This window comes from Orussus abietinus, unplaced genomic scaffold, assembly GCF_000612105.2.
Source record: "Orussus abietinus isolate OABI.00-Male unplaced genomic scaffold, Oabi_2.0 scaffold49, whole genome shotgun sequence".
NCBI classification, from domain to species: domain Eukaryota; kingdom Metazoa; phylum Arthropoda; class Insecta; order Hymenoptera; family Orussidae; genus Orussus; species Orussus abietinus.
This window is the reverse complement of record NW_019394595.1, coordinates 664,301-685,315: the sequence shown is the minus strand read 5'-3', so window position 1 is coordinate 685,315 and position 21,015 is coordinate 664,301. Positions and strand designations below refer to the sequence as shown.

General features: G+C 43.4%; 1 protein-coding gene across 1 annotated transcript; it reads right to left on the bottom strand.

Moving 5' to 3' along the window:
- Nucleotides 1-4,678: 4,678 nt before the first annotated feature.
- On the bottom strand, nucleotides 4,679-20,665 carry LOC105700671 (homeobox protein orthopedia). Its single transcript, XM_012426733.1, has 6 exons — nucleotides 20,542-20,665; nucleotides 17,360-17,500; nucleotides 15,698-15,879; nucleotides 6,908-7,088; nucleotides 5,990-6,169; nucleotides 4,679-4,989 (listed from the first exon to the last, which is right to left on the bottom strand). The coding sequence occupies exons 1-6, from the start codon at nucleotides 20,585-20,587 to the stop codon at nucleotides 4,679-4,681; spliced, it is 1,041 nt and encodes a 346-aa protein (XP_012282156.1). The 5' UTR covers nucleotides 20,588-20,665.
- Nucleotides 20,666-21,015: the final 350 nt, after the last annotated feature.

Below are 21,015 nucleotides of genomic sequence, written 5' to 3'. Positions count from 1 at the left end.
ACACCCAACGGAACCCAGAAAATATCACATGTCCTATTATACCCACGTTGCATCCGGCGCTTCAGCGTTATTGTTTGCATATCTGCTATGTTATCACTAGACGTACACTTTATTTACAAAATGTAAGTCTCTGCTAGGACTATAGAATGAATGAGATATATTTCAGAATCTCGAGGCGATTAATTCATTAACTGTCACTTGAGTTATATTTTATTATCCATCAAAGTATATAAAGGTATATCTATATCTTCGATATCTTGAGGACATACCGATTCGCTAATAAATTGCTAATCGTTAATTAATATTGGTCAAAATTTAAGGAGACACCACATTTAAACTTAGGTAGGAATAACGGAAACGGTTTCAACATCCATTTAACTTGAAATATATTCTCCTTCAGCTCCGAAGTCGTCAGTTACCAATTCTTAGTAGAGTTAGGGACAGGACAAACGGCATTGTTAATATTGCACGAAATCTAGGAAGGGAACCCGTGTTATTTAATTAATATTCCTCGCAATTGCTCGACTGTGGATGTAAGAAGTAGCGCTGCTTAACGACTCCACGTTTCGTTCTATCTCGAATTTGACCCTGCTCCAAATCGAATCGTAGTTAACGTAATGATGAAGCGACTTTGAGAGGTCGATAAAGACCAAATTTGACCGATACATTTTCTTTTAAATACGCATTCACCAGAAATTTTACCTCATGATAAAATTTCGTCAACGGGCTAACACCATTCCTGATAAAAAGTTGAAGTAGAGTGTTATAATATGAACCTGATTGAATAAATCTACTAAGTAAAGTTAACTTCCGTTTAATTTTCCCCAAATTTTAATAAGTCGTTTCGATGACTTAACAATTTGTTGGTAAAATCATTATTGACGCACTCGAAGCCAATGACGCATCGTGTCCGCCGTGAACTGGACTTCGAACACAGAAAAAAATCTTTCCGATGAACCTTCCGATCCTTGCTAAACGGTTTATTTTTCAGTTGTGTGATAAAGACTAAATTTCACACTTATTAAATAATATAATGTATGTACAATATATCTAATTTTTTGGATTTTAGTGGATTTACATATGTCGCATCCACTGAATATAATTGTCAGATCCATAAGATTAATACGCAGTTCACGAAATGGAACCATATCGCGTAAATTTTATTTCGTGCCGCTATTTGGACACGTCTTTTATCCATTTCGTCAAATAGAACATTTATTTCTTCACATTATGAAGCTGTGAAAGAAAATAACCTAACCGCTATTGTAATGTTACTAATTCATTAAAAACCTGTTGTTAATATTTGTCAATATCAATGGGTCAGTCTTGATATGTGTATCGTTTCAAATATGTAAACGCGAAACAAACTTTAGCAGGTTCTGTGTAAATTACACATATTATAAGAAGGGAGATTAAGAAATTTTTTAAACAAATAATCTACATGAAAAAAAAAATAGGAACACGAGAATTTTTAACAATGGATACCAGAATAATGATACAATGGAATAAAAATCAGTCTGATATGTAACTTATGTCGCTCAGATGATAAACACTTGTACATAGAGTAATCTCTTCTAAAAGCAATCGTATTTCTCTACTTTCTTATGTTTGTCTTCTGTGCATTTGTACTAACTTGGTACATTAATCCGGATACCAATATCTATGCCTTTAGGAAGTCATTTAATACATGCATCACGAGAAGTTTATCAAAACATTGTTACCCTTCATGGAGTGGATGAGTTGTATGTAAAGATTTTTTAATTCTAGAAGAGTTTATGAAGTGGAAAAATACGCATTTGACCTCACGAAGTGGACAAAAAGTGTTCAGATATTGAAATGAAGTAAAAACACGCGGTCTGGTTTCAGTTCACAAACTGCGGGTCAATTCAGCGAGCTAAAAAATTACTCGAACAAGAAAGTGCGACATATGTAACAAACCCGTTGTGACAAATTATAGGATAGATCGTTGACATTCCTCATTGAGAAATTAAAACGACGAACAGTGAAGACACGTTCAACCCATTTTCAGAGAATTACTATTGCACTGTAAATACTTCGCTGGTTATAAAATGATCAGTAGTGAAACCTCGTTATTAGCGATCAACGTTACTTCTAGCACTCAATTGTCTTTTTCTGTGATACTTTTCCTAAATGTATTTGATTCATAATCTATCACATACATAACGAAATGTTCGTTAATTGCGAATATATAAATATTCGATTCAGACACCATTCTTATGTCTACGGTAAAAGCATTGTATTAATCGACAGCGGTTCCTCATTCGGACATAGGATAAATCCGGAAGTGATGCCTCACTTCAGCGACAATTAGTAAAAAATATTTTCTTCCTTTACAAAAATATGTATAATGCCTAGGTTTCTTATAAACACTCCGACTCATTGATTGTATCAAAACACAAACCAATGTTCTTTACTATGACGTAAGAGAATTAAAAGATTGGCCAATGATAAAATTAACGGAATTGATTGCAACGTTGATTCGAAAGTAACTTAAAAAAATAAATACAAGACTTTTGAACGAGTCACAATTATACAAGACCTGGAGGTAATAATAAAAACTACAATACGATTCACTTTTTGGAAACAAAAAAATGTATACGGAGCGAAGAAAAATAGTTTACCCGCGTCCTTAAATTGTACACAGCGTTAGATACGGAATATCCCTTCGAGGTTTATTTATGCCCTGGTAAAATCCTAATCGTAAATACAGTTTAGATAGAACATATTATTGCGTTCTTTCAATTTTAAAACACTTTGTTGCGGGCAAATACTCGGAATGATCATACGAATTGTGTTAATCCATGGACACGTCATAATTTCAAGAATTCATGCATGAAATAATACACCTGTGGGCAAAAAAATTCGATCGTAATTTCGAGCACTTGAACACCCCAGATACCTCGGTCATTCAAGACATTTTTTCATTTATAACGTTTTTCTGTTCTTATCTTTAAATCTTTTAGTGCCTGCCGAAGTCGTTAGCACTTGTAAAACGACGATATATCGTTATCCGGGACGAAAAGGATTAACGATTGCAGATTTGTTATTGTTATTTGAGAGCCGTTGAATCAAAATGTCGAGTACAAAAAGATCCCCGGTGCTAAGTCCAATCGAGATTTTAAAAGTTAGTCATTTAACAGTTTTTTCTCCTCATTCAGGAGTAGAATTTTCTTGGAGTAACCAAGTAACCCCATTAACGGTTTAGTAAATTTGTCGAAGATCGAAGTACCGATTGGTTGAGAATTGTTTAAAAAAAATATTAAAGAAGTGTTCGAGTACTCTCAATTTACGATATACCCTTCTGGCACATGCCGGACAATCACGAGCAGCGATTATCTGGACGTGCGGGAATATCATTTGATAAGTACTTGGTAAGGTACCAACAGTGAGACATCTCTCCAAGATTTCCTCAACGGGAAACAAGTGTTCTTCGATTTCAAGGGAATTGCATCGAGGTTTAATGGACAGTCTAATAAAACGCCGAATCGTACCCATCCTTTTCGGATAAATTATTATACCGTATTCCGTGTCAATTATTGATTATATATACAAATACCACGCATAAGTACTACTAAAGATGTCGTATACTTGTCGTTAGAACTTGGTTTCAACTCGGCTTCTGACTTGGGCTCGGTATCGATAAATGGCCTTTCAACCTTCATGTACAATTGCAGCCAGTTCCGTTTGGCTTCTTAAAACTTGGTAACATACCTAGCAAACGTGAAACGCATGTATACGTCAATTTATGGAGCATACGATCGATGAAGTCGTACTCCAAGCGGTTTCGGACCTCTAGCAAAATATTTCGAAATGCAAAAGTTAAAATAACGCGAACTAAATTTCGTAACCTTTCATAAAAAATTCGGCTTAATAAGTTTACAACAACATTCGAGAATACCTTCGACCTTTGCGGCTCCTTGCAGCGACCGTGAACTCCAGAGAATCCTTGCTTAAAATCGTTAATTTACATCGTAATCTCGATAAAAGATACCCTCCATCGCTCATCGGACGTATCGTTGTAATCGGAATTTCGTTCGTAACGTGTAATTACTACATTCGTCCGATTCGTGGCAAAGATAACCATAAAACGTAATTGCTCGCGTCACGGTAAACGTTGCTCCGCGGGGGCGGAAGGCCGTTTAATTTTTCATTGAGATCCTCTTTACGATTCCGTCCGCGATCGCCATCCCGCGGCAAACCGAATCGAGGAGACCCTTCCAATGCATGTGCTCGAAAGAAACCATTGGAACTCGACCGCTCCCCATTTTAGTTTTCACGTAACGCGGAATTGTGTCGGCGAACAGGGACCCTATTCTCGAGTTCATCCGATCGACTTTCGGCCGCGAAATCAACGGTCTCGCATAAGACTCCGAAACAACGCAAAGCGTTTCATGCGAAGGAAACGGAGAATCGGGTCCCAGGACGTTCCCACGTTTCTCCCGACCGGATCGGGGAGACCAAATCGCGAGCTCGAGTCAACGTTCCTCGGTAACCCCGTCTACTCGCCAATCGGCGACGTCCGATCGTTACCGATAGCTATTCAGCGATATCGATTAGTCGAATAAATACGGAGGGGCGATCTCTTTGAATTTTTACATCGGCACGGGATCGGACCTTAAAGCTCGAGCCTCGCTTCGTCGAGTTCGTTCCCTCCCGTTCAGTACACCGAGCTGTATTCCAAGTCGTGGGAGTATTGCGGGGGCCCGGGGGGCCCGGGGGGCGGCGGCGGCGGCGGCGGCTGAGGGCTGTATTGTTGGGAGGCGTCGGAGGCGCGGCGGCGGAGCGCCGCGATGCTGTGGGCGCCTCTCCAATCGGAGGCCTCGCCCGTGCTGGCGGCGTCCGTCCCGATGCAGGAGACGCCGCCCGCCCCGCCCGGCGAGCCCTGGCCGCAGTTCAGGCCCGACCCTAAGCTGCCGCTCTGACCTCCGCCCGGCGGCGACCCGCGGGACGCCGACACGTGGACCCCTCCTGCAAGCAAGCCACCTCTCTCTTATCGACTGCTTCTCGCGAACCGAGCGACTTCTACTCGGTTCCTTTCCGTCGATCGGAACGCGTCCCCGTCCTATATTTTTACCAAATTCGTCCGCTCTTCGGATACACGGATGGAAAATAATCCACTTCGTTTCCGAAGAAATTTATACTTTCGTAACGCCGGGTCATTTTTTCGTTTTAAAATGACATTCTCGTTCCCGGAGAACCGTTCTCGTCGACCGTCGCATCCGAAAGAGAGCTGACCAAGACTGGTTGCATTCGGTTGCGTAGTAGACACACAATGAAAGATCTCGCACCTGGGTGCGACCAAGTTGAGGTCTGCCTGTGTCAACACGAGGAAAAGAGTTTATGTTTCTGTTTCAGATTTTTTTTACCTTCCGAACGAGCGAACCCGCGCGGCAAAGGAATAGCAGGCGGCGAAGGGACTTTTCTACCGTTGTTGACAGAAAGGCCGACCAAATTTCATAGGGAGATCGTTTAAAGTTGAATTTGTACCCGGTCACCATAACGGTGAGAAAAGAAGCTATTTCCGAAAGAACAAACAATTGCGTTGAAATTTCATTGGACGTCCAAACGCAAAGAATTTTCGTAAACGACGACACGTAACGACCGAAGCATTAACGCGACGTCGAGGGGCCTTCGATTATTTAGAAAACTTTTTTCCTCCCTGGGTGCCCCGAATTGTCTTTTTATTCGTCAAAAAACTGTGCACGCCTCTAACGAGTACTGGATTCTTGCGATAAGAGTAATAAGAGTAAAATAAAAAATAAACTTTGAATAACGCAAATTTTCGTGCGACTACAGTTTTCTGAATCGTTCGACGTTTGTGGCGAACTTACGTCTCGATAAGGTCCATAACTATTTTTTGCCTGCAGTTATCGAGTTAATCGGAAAACGGTCGTTTAAAAAGAAAACCACGCGTACGGGCAGGAATTCACCCGATCCTAATTTTTGGTGACACTAGCGGTCCACTCACCCAGAGAATTGAGTCCATAGCTCGTTTGGTAGACAGTTTGCGATGGACTACTGATCGGAAGACCGGTATTGGTCAATCCTAAACTCGATCCAAGACTCCCCGTACTCTGTTGACTCAGCTGGCTTAAACTTTGTCCAAAACCTCCCATGCTCATTCCACCTTGACTCAGTTGACCGAGACCTACGACAAAATGGTAGAATCAACCCGTATTTTTGCACCTTCGACAATTACATCTTCACCTTTGCCCGAGTGCCCACCCGCCCACGCTCGTATACGCATACATCGGACCGGGTATTACGTACCTAGAATTTTTCTACGCGTATATATAATATTACGCTTGTACGTTACGAGGAAGTATTTCAACGAGAGCGACCGTAAACGAGACACCAAAAGATCGACGCGTCATGGACCGATACAGGGCGCTTTCCATTACAAAGGGATGATCACCGTGGCGAAAAATAAGACAGACTTATTGCTCGCAAAGGGCTTTACGCTCGGAGGATATATCCTAAAGGAAAATTATAGTAATTCCCTACGTTTTGTTTCGAAATAGTCCTACTTGGATTCATAGGCGATTCGGAACGAGGAGCTACTCCCTCAAAAATCGGAGAAAACGATTTCCTTCCGTGAGAGCGGATTGCCTTCGATTTCATATGATGGACAATAATGCGATTCGGTAACAAGCGACGTTCGGCCCTAAAATTGTGACAGCGTTTCGGTAATTTCCAACGATTTCCAATGATTTCAAGCGTTAAAATCCATGATTTCCTGAGGGAATACCCCCTCGTTTGAAAGACACGAGAACGCCAGCAACGAAAGATGGCCGCCGCGCGTTCCTTCCCTTCGCGTCTCGAGCTTCTCCCGCGCAGAGATTCGTTCCGTCCCTTCTTCGTGGATCGATTCGTGTAACGTACTCACCTGGACCCATACCCCAACGATCGGCAGGAGCGTGGAACATTCCCGCGGCACCGCACAGATCAGAATTCATGGCTCCAAAAGGGGGCAGACCGTGCGATGGCAACAAAGCACCAGGGGATCGGAAGACGTTTGTCGTCTTCTTGCGCTTTTTCCACTTTGCTCTTCGGTTTTGAAACCACACCTGCAAAATGTTCTTATTTTAATTCATTACGGTGTTTCCATGCGAACGGGACACGTTACCGAAATAATCCGTTTCGAGTGGATATCGAGAATCGAGGCAAGGACCGTTGGAACAATTTTTTCAGTTCGATTTCAGTTCGGACAGTCTCTCGTCAGCGTCTGACCAGTCCTCGACATTTTTCCACGCGGGAACCATAAGTTGTCCCCCGGCCCTACGATATCTTCGACCCTGGCGTCAACGGTTATTAGTCGACGTTATGAGCTGTTGATTCTGGCCACGTAGTGGCCCTAAGCTGCTGGGGTCCCGGAAACTTGATTTATTGATATCGCATGCAAAGCCCGTCTCTCCGGTGTTCTCCGATATACCCTCGACACCAGCATGTAGTCCCTTCCCCGCTTTGCTCGATGTATTCCACACCGTATGGTATGTGTCCATAAATTAGTACTTTGGTATTAGGTTGCGTCCCACATACGGATGTCGCAGTGGTACCTATACGTCCTGGCTTCGGTATCACCTAGGTATTACATGGATCTAATTGGATACCCAGGATTTATACGCTACATATTCTATTCCGTGGCATCGTTTTTGGCAAAAGCAATTTCTCGACATTCTTTGTGTCCCAACATTGTCGATACGGAGTAAACCGATCGACATCATCGATAAAGAGTAGAGAATACGTCGAATACGTGCAACGCAACCGACGTGGGTGTAACGCAATTTTATGACACCACCAAGTATTTACAAATTAAAAATTTATCGGTTCGATTCTCATTTTTATGATAGGTCAACTTGTATATCCAAATGCCTAACCCGATAGATACGATTCTTTTTACGAGACGCTGGACGAAACTGTTTTCTTCCGCTCGTCTTTCATCCCGTTCCTTAATTCTCGCCAGAGCCCCAAAGGACCGACCAAGTCGCGGAAGGCGACCAACAAAAATTTAAATAAAGACGAGTGGCTTCGGAAATCGTCTCTTTCCGAAAATCCCTCGGAAACTGCTATCCACCCCTTTTCCATCGGAGGGTGCAGCCCTTGCTTGGGTTGCAAGGTGTGAGTTCCGCAAGGAGGAAATCCCGTGGTTCTTTAATGTACGGGATGAGTCATCTAATAACAAGATCCGTAATATCTTTATTTCGGATGATACAAGAAAATTTCTCAAATGAGAATTACTTAATTGGAAGGGTCAATGATACGACGGGGTCATTTTTGTCCAAAGTTACTTTTTTCGATATCTCGAGGTAATTGCTTTTTTCAAATCGGATAGAATCTTTATATCACCATGGCATTCGGACTTATGGTAAGGATTTAACCATGTTTGCGCAAATTTTTAGGGATTTTTAACATCGGGACAACGGGCCGTTACATGAAAATTATTCGTCAAAAAAATTACGTGTCAATTGATACCGTAGCATCGTACACATATTCTTCGACGCCAAAGGGAAGAGTCTACTGGTCATATTAGTCTATGACTAATTCAGAATTAGTCCGAAGTAGAACCCAGTCAAGTTATTACGCCTTAAAAAAGAAATCGATCTCTAAACACACCCAAGGTGGGTGCGTCATTTAAGTTTCAGCTGCTCCGAGAAATCATTTGTTAACACCTGGAACTATACGATCACGATCGCGACGAGAGTAGCAACTCATCGGGAGACCCGAGCAGAGATAATACAAAAATACGATCGTATCGACTAAATGATTAATTTTACAGGCGTGAAAAAAGGGGTGAAAAATTTAAGTAAATGCAACATTAACTAATTTCTCCCGAGGGGAAGTCGCGTCAATCGAGCCAAGGATTGTGATAACATCCCGGAGAAAAAAAAATTCTATCCCTTTTCAGACATCACGGCCGGATTTAACTCAACTCCGCGGACTTCTGACATCCTCGGGGCTAAAAATGCCAGAGAATGGGTCCATGGTGGTTCAAGGGTGAACTTTCCGAGCGGGGGTGGAACCTCGTAAAGGGGGTTCAGTAGCCGTTGATATAAATTGAGCCTACCATCAAGGGAAGCGGCAGGATCTGCCGAAGATCCTAAGATATATAGGAGAAGCTTTTAGCCTGCCATTGAAAAATAACCCTGCTGGGCTCCTAGGAAATCGCTTTAAATGATCGGTATCCTATCGCGTTACATTTCCTACCCCACTGTGTATAATCGCTTATTCATTTAATAACGATTTCTGGACAAATGTTTTAACTAAGCGAATAGGATATTCTCGTATCTGACTTGCGATGTGATATCTATTTGATAACGACATTCCACAGGTAGTATGCGGAGAAAAGTACCGATGAATTCGTTACGTGAACTCATATTTATAAGTATCGTATTCGTGACAACAATTTTCGTGTAGATTCAGAATATCCGTACGTTATGTTAAGAGGGAAAGTGGCGAATAAGTGTCGCAAAATTTCGTTCAGGGAGCATCTGTCGATAAGCGAAGAAGTCAAACGGGAGGCCCGAAAGTTTTCTGCGGTGAGATGGAGCATTTAATGGAAATAAATATTGTATAAAGTTGTAGGGTCTGTATCAGGCCTGATCGATGACGGTGAGCTGCCAACTAATGTTGGAGGGTGGCAAGACGCATTACTCGGGCTGCCCGTTGCTCGTGTTTCATTCCGCCCGCAAGAGAAACCTTACGGGTTACGCTAGTCATTAGTACTCGGTCGTAAACTTGTCGATTAACGGAACCGACGTTAGGTTAAGCATAAAAGGAGGATCTGCCCCAGATCGTACGGAGGCGATGCTCTAGATTTCAACGACTCGCTTCCTAGAAAAATTCATCTCCCGAACGAATTTTTACTTTTCAAAATGAAAAATTAATCCACGCGAACGAATGACTGACTGTTTGGACGATTGAATTTTATTTCCAAGGTAAAAGTTAAAACGTTAAAATATTATCAAGTTAAAAGTAAAAATATTTTTTATAACGGTGTACCGAGGAACGAGTGATAGGGAAAATCGCGTTACCGTTGCAGCGGCTCGCCAAGTTGCCAAAACTGTTCCGATTGTCAGGTGTCACAACGTAATGGGAATTAGAAGAAGCTCTCTGGAGACCGCACACGCTACATAGTTTATCCATTGGCACCCCCACTCTAGGATGGCACCGACCCCTCGTACATCTAGCCACCCTCTGTGGCTCTGGTGTATTATACGCGTAATATTTTTTCGGCTGCCGACAAGTAAGAGCTAATATCGTAGCTCATGCATATTTATACCGCATTAAAGATCACCCTCCCCAATAATGCCCAGTTTGCTGCATAGTGGAGACACCACATTCTCGGCGCAACCCGCTCCAAGGCAGGGCTGCGACCCGTGTAATTCAATCCTGAACAAAAACTACATCGAGATAACGAAGTATCGCTTTAATTCATTAATTCGGGATTCTTCGACAACGGTTACGCAACCATCGCGGGCAACCCAAGGCAAACCCAAGAAAAGTCATCTTGGAAGTAAAACGAGTTTATTCCTTGATGGTGTTTTATCAAAAAAAAAAAAAAAAAGAACCTTAGGAAAAAAGGTATTCGTTTACAATCGACTATGCAAGGAAAAACGATCGGGGAGCAACGGTACTTTGACGAATCATTTTACCGTAGACATATGTATCAAAGGTGTACGAATTTGATGAACATTTTTAAAGGGGTACAACGCGGGAAAGACAACGGAAGGCGGAATGGGAGTAGGTACAAACACGACCCGGTCGACCGTATCCAAAAGCTGTACATCGAAGCCCAACATTTTAACACCAAACACGAATATTGTATTTACTTAGATTTTCTTAAGAGCTTCTTGTCACTTTGTCGCATACTCTCGTTTCTGGCATGTTTCCGCACCTCGTGCGCTAACGGATACCGTAAACTGGACCTACTCGAACATCTTTTTAGCACCGTTTCCGAGATCATTTGGAAACTAACGAATATTTTGACTTTAAAGGAATCTATCGTACGGAGGATATCGGCACGCTAAATTTGGCCCGAACCGTTTTCGAAATACGATACCGCTCGACTGCGACGCCAATATTCCGGTGCAATGTTTGAAAAGCTCGATACCGATGGAACTCGAATCACCCAAAACTTACACCCGGATTGATACGACTGTACCCGGCTGTGCCATCCCTCAAATGGTGGCAATAACGAACCAGATTTACCCTCGGCCGAGTCACTTGTTTGTCCCGTGGGAGTACCGAATGATGCCGATGTCGCTCCGAATCCCCAGGGATACTTTTGAAAGCAATACTTCGTACCTTTCGTTCCCTTCCTCGTCCCTTACACATGTGGATTTCGGTGCTGCCGGCAACGAGAACCCACGACTCTCCCTGGATTTTCGCAAATGTCTTACAAACGTTACAGCCCGAACGTAAAGGGAACTTTTATAGCCGTTTGGTATACTTTCAATGAACGTAGAAACATTACGTTAAAGTACTCGAAGGGGTCATGGATTTTAACGATGGAAATTATTTGGAAATCGTTGGAAATCATTGGAAATCACCGAATACCGTTACAATTTTAAGGCCGAATGTCACCTATTATCGAACCGCATCGTTGTTTATCACATGAAATCAAAGCCAGTCGGCTCTCAAGGAAGGAAATCGTTTTCACTGATTTCCAAGTGAATAGCCCCTCGAAAATACCTCTTTTATTGATTGGAAACAATCGCGTCTAAAACCTAACGCGTTGCTTCGAACTCGATCGGAACATCATTGGCTTTAACGTAGAAATCCCTTTAGATAATCGGAGATAAAAATGTTCGGGTTGACCAGGAAAATGAACGTAGATAACCAGTTCGGATTGGAAAGGCTAGTTCCTAGTACGAGAGGTCGTACCCAATAAAATCCCGACAGCAGTAACCGAAAGGACCCTTCAGCCTAGAAACGAGCAGTTACCAGGGGTAGTTAAGTTAAACGCCAGTTATCACGCGTTAACTGCTACCGCTATGGCTCCTATTCCGTCGACGATTGCAATTTTAATCGTATCTTCATTACGATTAAATTTAAATCGGCAGCATGCTACCGTATAAAGTTCACTCCATCCGCGGAAAATAGGAAGCATCTCCCGGCGAATGAAAGTATGCGTAATTAATACCGTAAAACGCCAATACATGTTTTCAAATGAAGCGGCGTCATTGCAATGAATGCCAGCACGAAAATGCTTTCGCGAGCATGTACACTCTCGAAATCGCCGTATTTCCCCATAAATTTTCAAATCGACTTCAACCCCTGAAGTAGGATAGGTCTTCCTAATATTCGATTTAATCCAATTTGAGACGTCACTCCGAAACATTTTCACCCTCCCGATCGCTTGCATCAAAGATCGTAGTCCCGAAATAGCGTAAAGATCCATTCATCGAGCGAATCTATTCCGATTCTCTTCGATCCGTCGAAGACCGTCTTCGAAAAATTATACTCCTAGCTAATCCATTGCGTTGACTAAAATTCTCTTTATTCGAAAAACTGCGAATCATACCGTCTTCCTCTTGGTGGATCATTTGTATTTATATTTAAGGGTGCATTTGTCAGAGCATCTATTGCATCTCCGTTTCCTCCCCCCCCCCCCCTCCACCAGCTATGAAAATATTCGCAGGACCGCCATTGCGAGTCGAGAAATCTTTGATGGCGGCGTTCAATAGCAGAGAGGACGCCAGGCGCCGGCGCCTTTCTCCCTGCCCCATTGGTGGCTCGGGTCCTCCACGCATGTACTTGGCGGTGCGTCCCCATGGAAACGCTTCGTTCGTTGGGATATTTACCCTTTGCTCAAGGAAAATTTTCTTCAATTGGGCCAAATTATCCCCCGTGACCTCTGTTTTCAATCCATTTATGATAAACTTCAAAAGAAATTGGAATTTCGTAACGTTATGTTAGAAGTTTGTGACATTTTGTAGAAAAATGAGTACTCTTACGCATTCAATTTATAACATGCGTTATAAAATTAATATTACCATATATCTGAATAAAACTTCCAACCAAAATTTTATAAAATTTCAATATTTTTTTTTAACGATGTCGTTTAGCCGTCGCGATGATTCCTAGCCTTCTGTAGTTTACCGGAGAAGAGTTTGCTCGATATAACGGTAACTTCGGTAGACAGCTGCGAAATTGCAGTTAGCGACCCCTGAAATGGTTCGAGATCAAGATTAATTACTTCCAGAATCAAGTGGAGATCTTGAAGCAAGGAAAATGATCGACCGTGAAACCGATAACGTATATTTTTTAAGTATACCCCTCCCTCAATTTACGCGGTTATTTATTTTAATTATTTCATTTTGTTAAGCTATTTGAAATAAATACGTATTTTTAAAACTTACATGTACTAGCTTTTATTTCCAATATTTTTTCTTTTGTCCCGATAGACTTTAATTGCGCGATTTTCATTCGCGTAAAACGAATCCACGTGAAACGGATACTCCGCGTAAATTGGGAGACGCCTGTAGTTTAAAATTCTCACTTCCGTTCTTTCCCTGTTGAATGTAAAGGAAATAAAATTCCTCCATTTAGTCACACCGATCTTGGTTATTTACTTGTCGCGTTGTACGATCGGTTCACCAGCTATGCATTGAAATTCACAAGAATATTTGCACTTGCAAAACTTTGTTTACTTTGATTATCTCGCAGACATATAGTCTACCGTTCTTCAAACATGTAGTTACCGCAGTTATCGTTAATTGGCTGAAAATGGTAATTAAACGTATGCTTGAAAAATTACCCGGGACATGCCAATAAAATAGCATTTGCTAGATGTTAAGGTTCGTACATTTTTTCATGCGCTACTTATGTGCTCATTTTTAAGATGAATTATATTATTCCAATGATCTACGTGGTAACAGAACTTCTAAGCGGCAGAAGCGGCAAGGAAGATCTGCGAAGTTGGAGACGAAGATTTTGTCTCGATTCGTGCAGCGCAGACACGAAGAATGGACATAGAAAAATTTCAACGACATCGGTCACAACGGATTCCGAAGCCCTGAGCGATGCGTTCAAGTAAATCCATTAACGAATACTTTAAGGTAATCCGTAATAGCATGTAATCGTTTTTACTACCCTCGTAAATAAATATTCCGCTCATTCGGACGTAACGTAGAAATAATGTAGAAGAATGAAATTCTAAAACAGAGTACAGACGTACCCAATGTTTAGGACATCGAAAGAGAGCACATGAGGGCGAGTACGTGTACATACGAATGTGTAGGGTGGAGACTGTTTGATATGCCGGCGACGCTCGGCTTGACTGACGCCTCGAGTTGCGAATAAAAATTTCATCAAATTCTATTACATTCGCTTTCCTTAACGTGCCTCGCAAACGTAACATGGCTTGGAACTTATACAACCGAATCGAAAATAGTTGATCATTTTCATTCATTCGCGGTATTTCATAACGCTATATGTGAATACAGTGCGATTCTTCCACGGTGCATATCGTTCACGACAGGAGGGTTAACATAGTAACGAGTTAACGTCAATATCAACGCCCTGAACTTAATTTATGCAAAAGCACCAAATGTTAAATTAAAAAGAATAATAAACTGAAACGAAGGATCGAAATTATCACGGGGTGTTCGGAAAGTCCCAGATTACGGTCCTTTTTCGACAATTATTATAGTTACAATTTTAATACGTTCCTTCACTTTCCAGGAGGCCACGTGGGGATGATTTTCTGAGAAGACGTTTAACGTTTCGGGTTTACTCGGCATAAGCAACGATCAACCGTGGTAACTTTTCATTAATACGAATCGATCGTTTCTTTTGTTTCCACTAATAGAAATTTTATCCTTCGTTTCGTCAATCTTATGCAGAAAGTTGCGCCCTTTCTCCGCGAAAAAGCCTCGGTAATCGATTAAAGCGAAGCGCAGGGAGGTGTCCGATCGTTCCTGCGCGCCATCGCGTCCTGTATTTGTCACGAGGCGAAAGAGATGCGCCGAGATTCGAACCCCTGTAGGGGGAGGACTTAGCAACTCCAAGTTTCGCTTTAATCTGAAAAGCCACATTAGGCCTCCGTAATTGATTCCCAGACAACTCTGATTACGAGTGAGAATCCTCTGCGAGACATTTACGCCTCCCTAATTCCACTCCGAGCAATAACCGTTCCGCGTTTTCGGCAACCTTTCTTCGGGACCGATGAAATCGAGTCCTTACAAATTTGCACATTTTTACGTTAACCCTTTCGATGCGAATATGCTTTTTGCCGATACGTTTCCGCTGGGCGGATATTCGAATCGCGAATACGGCCCTGCAATGGAAACCGTATAAATATCCGTGACGTTGTACATTTACCGTATTCGGGCGTTTTTACTAAATTTGACATTTTGAGACAATGTAATTGTACTGCAATTTATCGTGGGATCGACATAACCACTGATCGAGTCGGGCATTTTAATCAGGACAGATTTTTGTCGCACCCGACAATCCGAGTTGGAACGAAATCTGCAATTTTCTACTTTTGTCCGAGATTTCGGGACGACGACCGTTACTTCCGTTCCTCTGCCAATAACGTGCCAACTCTGGAAAAGCGTTTATCATTTTGTCAGACAAAAGAGTCCTTTTCAATAATTCGTAAAGACGTCTTTCGAGGGGTGATAGGATAAAAGTTCCACGGTCCTCGGATCCACGAGATGGGTCCACTCACCTGGACTCTGCTCTCGGTAAGTCCGATCCTCATGGCGATTTCTTCTCTGAGAAAGATGTCGGGGTAGTGGGTCTTGCTGAAACATCTCTCGAGTTCGTTGAGCTGAGCCGGCGTAAATCGGGTTCGGTGTCGTTTCTGCTTAGCCGGCTTGTCATCTCCGTGTCCGATCGCAGAGGCACTCCCTGGGGACACAAGGAACGAGGCACACGAGTGGTGGTAGGTGGCGGTAAATCGTGGCCGAGAGCGCACGAAACTCGCGTCTTCGAGTCGGTCGAAACGTCCGCGGTTCGGTCCGTTTGCTATGCAAATATCACCGAACGCGAAAACTCCGTTATGCCGTCCCGAGAGAGAAGAGCCTTCCGAAATCGTGGAGACCGCTGTATCGAGATCACGGGTCACGCAACGATTTTTCTACTCTTTGCTCGGACACTCGGGCAAATCGACGAGTATCTAGGTGGCTTGTCCACGACCGGCATCGATTTTTTCCATGGTAAAAGTGTAAATAAATGAAGCCGGCAAGCGGACTTAGGGACGTAACTGTAATTACCTTTGTTACGAGTATGTAGACCAAAATTATTCGAGATAGAGTTGACACTTGTCGATAGGTGTATGCATACTTTTGTAACGCGTTGAGTGCAACGAACGTTGATATAAATATAGATGTCGGGTACGTGGCACTCTTTTTTATATTGCCCTCGAGTATCCGAAATGGCGTTACCGCCAAAAGGGTGAAGACCGGAGGCCGTTTCAAACGGTACATCGGTTGGAAGAATTTCTTTTTACCGGACGTTGATTCTACGTTGCGGACATGTTTTAGGCATCGCCTCGAACACCTCTGCGACACGTTTTGATTTTGCGCCTTTGTTCTTGGTCAAGAAGAAACGGGAATTAACCTAATCTTTTTACGCCAATTGAAATTAAAGCGAACGATTGAGATAGAAATTTTTACTTCGGACTGCAACGTTTGCAAGACGTTCGCGAATTCAGTTTATTGCATGAATTTTATAAACGCGTCGAATACGTGCGGGCTTATAAACGTTTAACGGCAAACGTTTAAACGACGTTCGCGGTGCGCAATTGTAGCGGAAGGATAATAGACGTAAAATAGACGCAACATAAACGATAAATTCTCCGGGGAAATGGGTGACCCGAAACGAGCAAAACACGGCAAACTACTTCTAACCGGGTATTCCACTATTTCGGGTTTATTGGGAACGGACATAGGTACGCGTTTCCCCGGTTCCGTAATCAAAACGTACCAAGGGTAAAAGGTAATACTTCACGACGGGTTGCCCTTGGAAAGCATGCTCGTAATTAAATCAAATACTCCCAAGTGCGACCATGTTTCGAAAAACGAGCACTGTTACCCTTGGGACGTATCCAATTAACGACGGGACGAGTTCGGAGGAACGCGATGTCAAAGGGCGCATCGAAGATCCAGAAAAAAATAAGTTTACGGAGAGAGAAAAAAGGCATTTAACCCTTTCAGGGCCGGACAACGATATATCGTCGTTTTACAAGGGCCAACTGCTTCGAGCGGCACCAAAAGGGTTAAACGGTAGCGAGAGAAATTTGGGGAAATCGAGGAAAAGGCGCGTCAACGGGGGAGGGCGCTTTCGACGACGTCGGCCTTAATTCCCTTTGGAAAGGAAGCGGTCGTACCTGTTCCGGGCATGGTCATGATCAGTTCCTGATGAAGCGTGAGTCCGCCGCCGACCGGGAGACCTCCGGCCAAGTTCGCTCCCAGAACGCCGTCCAATTTCTCGTGTCGTTTCAGGTCCTGCGTATGGAGGTCCTTTGCTCCTGCGTACGTAAAAGGACACTGTTTCAGCCTCTTTTTCTCTTCTTTCTTGTCCCTCTTGCTCTATGTAGTTTAAATTTGTATAGGAGCAGAAGCTGCCTGACGGGCGACGAGGGGCATATACGGGCCACTTAGCACGGAGGTGCGAGAATCGTCACCGACCTCTGCTTCTAGCCTCTGCCGTGGTGCGAGCACCGCGTCTCCGCGAGAACGTCCGCGACAACCTCGACGGCCTCGACGGCCTCGACGGCCACGTCGGCCACGCCGGCCACGCCATCCTCCACCGGACCGAGCGCGCATACGGCGGGAACCAGCGTAGCCAATGATACTACAATCCCATACAATGAAGAAACCAATGGTACAAATTGATAAGATCAAATATTCGAATATCGATATCCTAAATTTTGCCCGCATTTAATAAGAAAAGGAAATGCGATTCAACGCGTTACTTATTTATAACGTTCATTTGCAATATTTCACGAGTCAGTTGGAAACTGACGACGTAATAAATTCCAATGTCAAAAATGAACTGGAAATAAAAACTGAACAATTTAACTTCGTTTCCAATTTTAACAAAGCTTAAATGACTCTAATGAAACAAACCGAAGAATATGGACAGAAATATCCATCGATAATAACGATGTCGTCCTCGGTCACGGTTTCATTTTCTACTAAAATAATGGTACAATTCGCGTACTATTAATGTTCCAAAAATGCATAGTATACCTGACTAAAATGATAGTAAAACTACTGTAACGATAGGGCGGTTGGTAACACCGGCGGGAACGGACTCGCGCTCGAGTGCTCGTCATCCAGGAGTCGAGTTGGGACAGCGTCGTCGCGAGGTGACTTATGTAATGAACTAGTTTCAACGATCGCATCGCGATTGCGATGCCCCAGGGGGTGGGCGCGAGTACTGGGACTGGGAGTATCCGTTCCACGAGGATTCGTTTTCCGCGAATGTAAGTCACGCAAATAAAGTCTATCGGTTCAAAGGAAAAAATATTGGAATTAAAAGCTAGGATACGTAACTTTTGGAAATACGTACTTATCTCAAATGGCTTAACAAAAAAAAAAAAATGATGACGTTTCAAAACCGCGTAAATTGAGGGTGGGGTGTACTCGAATGACCGATTTTTGTCCCAATGGATGATCGCTATTCGAATGGGCCTTTTTCTTTAAGTTATCGATTTTTGAACATTGTAAATATCCGAGACTGGTCCGATACGGCGAATGGCGTCCGAACAACGTATGGAAGCGGAAAGTTCTTTAAGCGATTATTACTCATCCTCGTCACTTAATGCATAGAGACCGGTAGACGCGAAAACCATCCGTTACAAAATTGAATGCATCGTTGAACCGAAATGAGAGAAAATTTGCCTCGTGGGAGTGTTTGCTCGACACCAGACGTGGATATTCTTCCGGACCACCATGACGAGGGACGCACTCGGCAGTAGCCTGGGTATGAATGAACTTTACGACTGTTCTTCATTCGCGTTTCTCCGTTACGAGTTTTCATGGTTTTATTTCGAGTTTATTGGGAGGCCCGACACATTTACAAGCCTTCCTAAAATTCGGAACGTTCCTTTGATGCCAGGCCGCGGCTTCTATAGGTGCGCACCATGGCATCTCTTTTGTCCCTCGACGGAATTCGATCAAAGTACTGATTTATTGTATGCGCGAAATACTAGAAAATCACGTAACGCGTATATATGCCATTGACCGTCTTCGGCACGTAAAACGCCGAAATTGCTATTCATTCTTTCGGCTAGAGAAAGGATTTCGTGCTTCTATAATCGTTACTGCCTTCCAAGTTTTTTAAATTAATCAAAAATCTTTGTTCGAATCGTTTAAGAAAATATCGTTTCTTGTTAAAAAATACTATAGGATGAGCGTATGTATACGGTATCTTTCATATATAATGGGACCCTTAACGTATTTTAAGGCGAAACGTTAACCGTAAAGAAACTTAATCGTTGTCAGTAAAATCAAATTCTCCTAACCGATAGCCGTAAACGTCCGAAACAATCTTCGGTCTTCACCCTTCTAACGGTAATGCAATTTCGGAAAGTTAGATGGTACCAAAAAATAGCGCGCCACGTTACCGACATTTATATCTATATCAACGCCCGTTTAATTTCACATTAAAAATTATACGAAATAGCATACTCTCGAGTGGTTTTAGCCCTAAGCAGAAGCACCTGGATGCTTCCAGGTGGAATCAGTTAATCCCTCGGGATGAACGGACAAGAAGTAGACGGATATTCATTTAAGTAATTAGATCGGTTAAAGTAATTAGGTCAATTTAACGAAGTGCTTCCTACGGGGAGAAAAATGTTTGCAACGTATTAAATATTCAAAAAGAAAAACGACCGTACCTCGTCCACTCTCGGTTTTCAAATATATCGTACCGATCGTGGCACAACACTTTCTCAAAGTGCTTCCTTCTTAAGGGATACCATTTCCGAATTTTTCGCATCTCAACGAATGCGTAATTTATCCCTTGTAATCTTCGCGTCCACCACCATTATTGGCTTTGACTTTCGAACGACGGTCTAAGGAATATATCTGCTCTTTTTTAAACCAAATTTACGTCATTATAAATTAATCGATTATTACGCAAATTGGGATCTAATTGGTATTTAATTGGTTGAATACCCTAACGCGCAATCGTCCACAGGTAATCGGTTAAAAATTTAATCGGAACTATAACGCATCGATACGTGGAATCCTGATAGATCCAAGGACAGCTTAAGCGACATTCGATTCAAAAGAGACGTTCACTGTCAAAACGTGCTATCGACCCCCTCGACACCGAGTGCGGACTCCGGACGCAACGAACGATACCTCGAAAATACGACGACCGACGAAATACTCGAACAGCCGACGGGAGAATGAATTTGCGAGACTACGAAGAAATGCCCGGGAAGAACGCGCATCGCCGATGTCCGTTCATCACCGAAAGACGACGATCCGAAGAAAAACCGTGCACCCCGAGAGCCCGATCGAGGCCCGTCGGTCCCCGGACGAAACGTTTACTCACCGGAAATGCCGTGGACGGAACCGCCGGCCGAGATGTTGTTGAGCATGCCTCCGCAGGAGCGAGGCCCCCTGCGCCCTCCTTCGGACCAACTCGCCCCGAATCTCGCACAGCGCGAGGCCGCGAGGACGACCTTTCCGGGGTCCGGGGGCACCACCGAAGACGCCTGCACGCGGAGGAGGCCCGCGCTTTCGGAAGGCAAACAACGAACTGGCCGGCTGCCATGTCGGCCCGAGTGGAGCGCCCCCCGGCGCCCCCTGGCGCTCCCGGCCGAGCCCCTTGTGGGCGGGATATCGAATCGGCCGCTTTCCGATCCTGCCTACTCCCGCAAGGTCATCGCCCGCACGGGCGGCGCTCGTCGATCGCGATCCAGACTCGCTTTGGATCTTTTCGGGGTCTTCTCCGCTAAAATAAACCTTATCTCGTATCGTTTCTTTACAACTTTTCGGACATGGTATAATCATTTTATAAGGTATT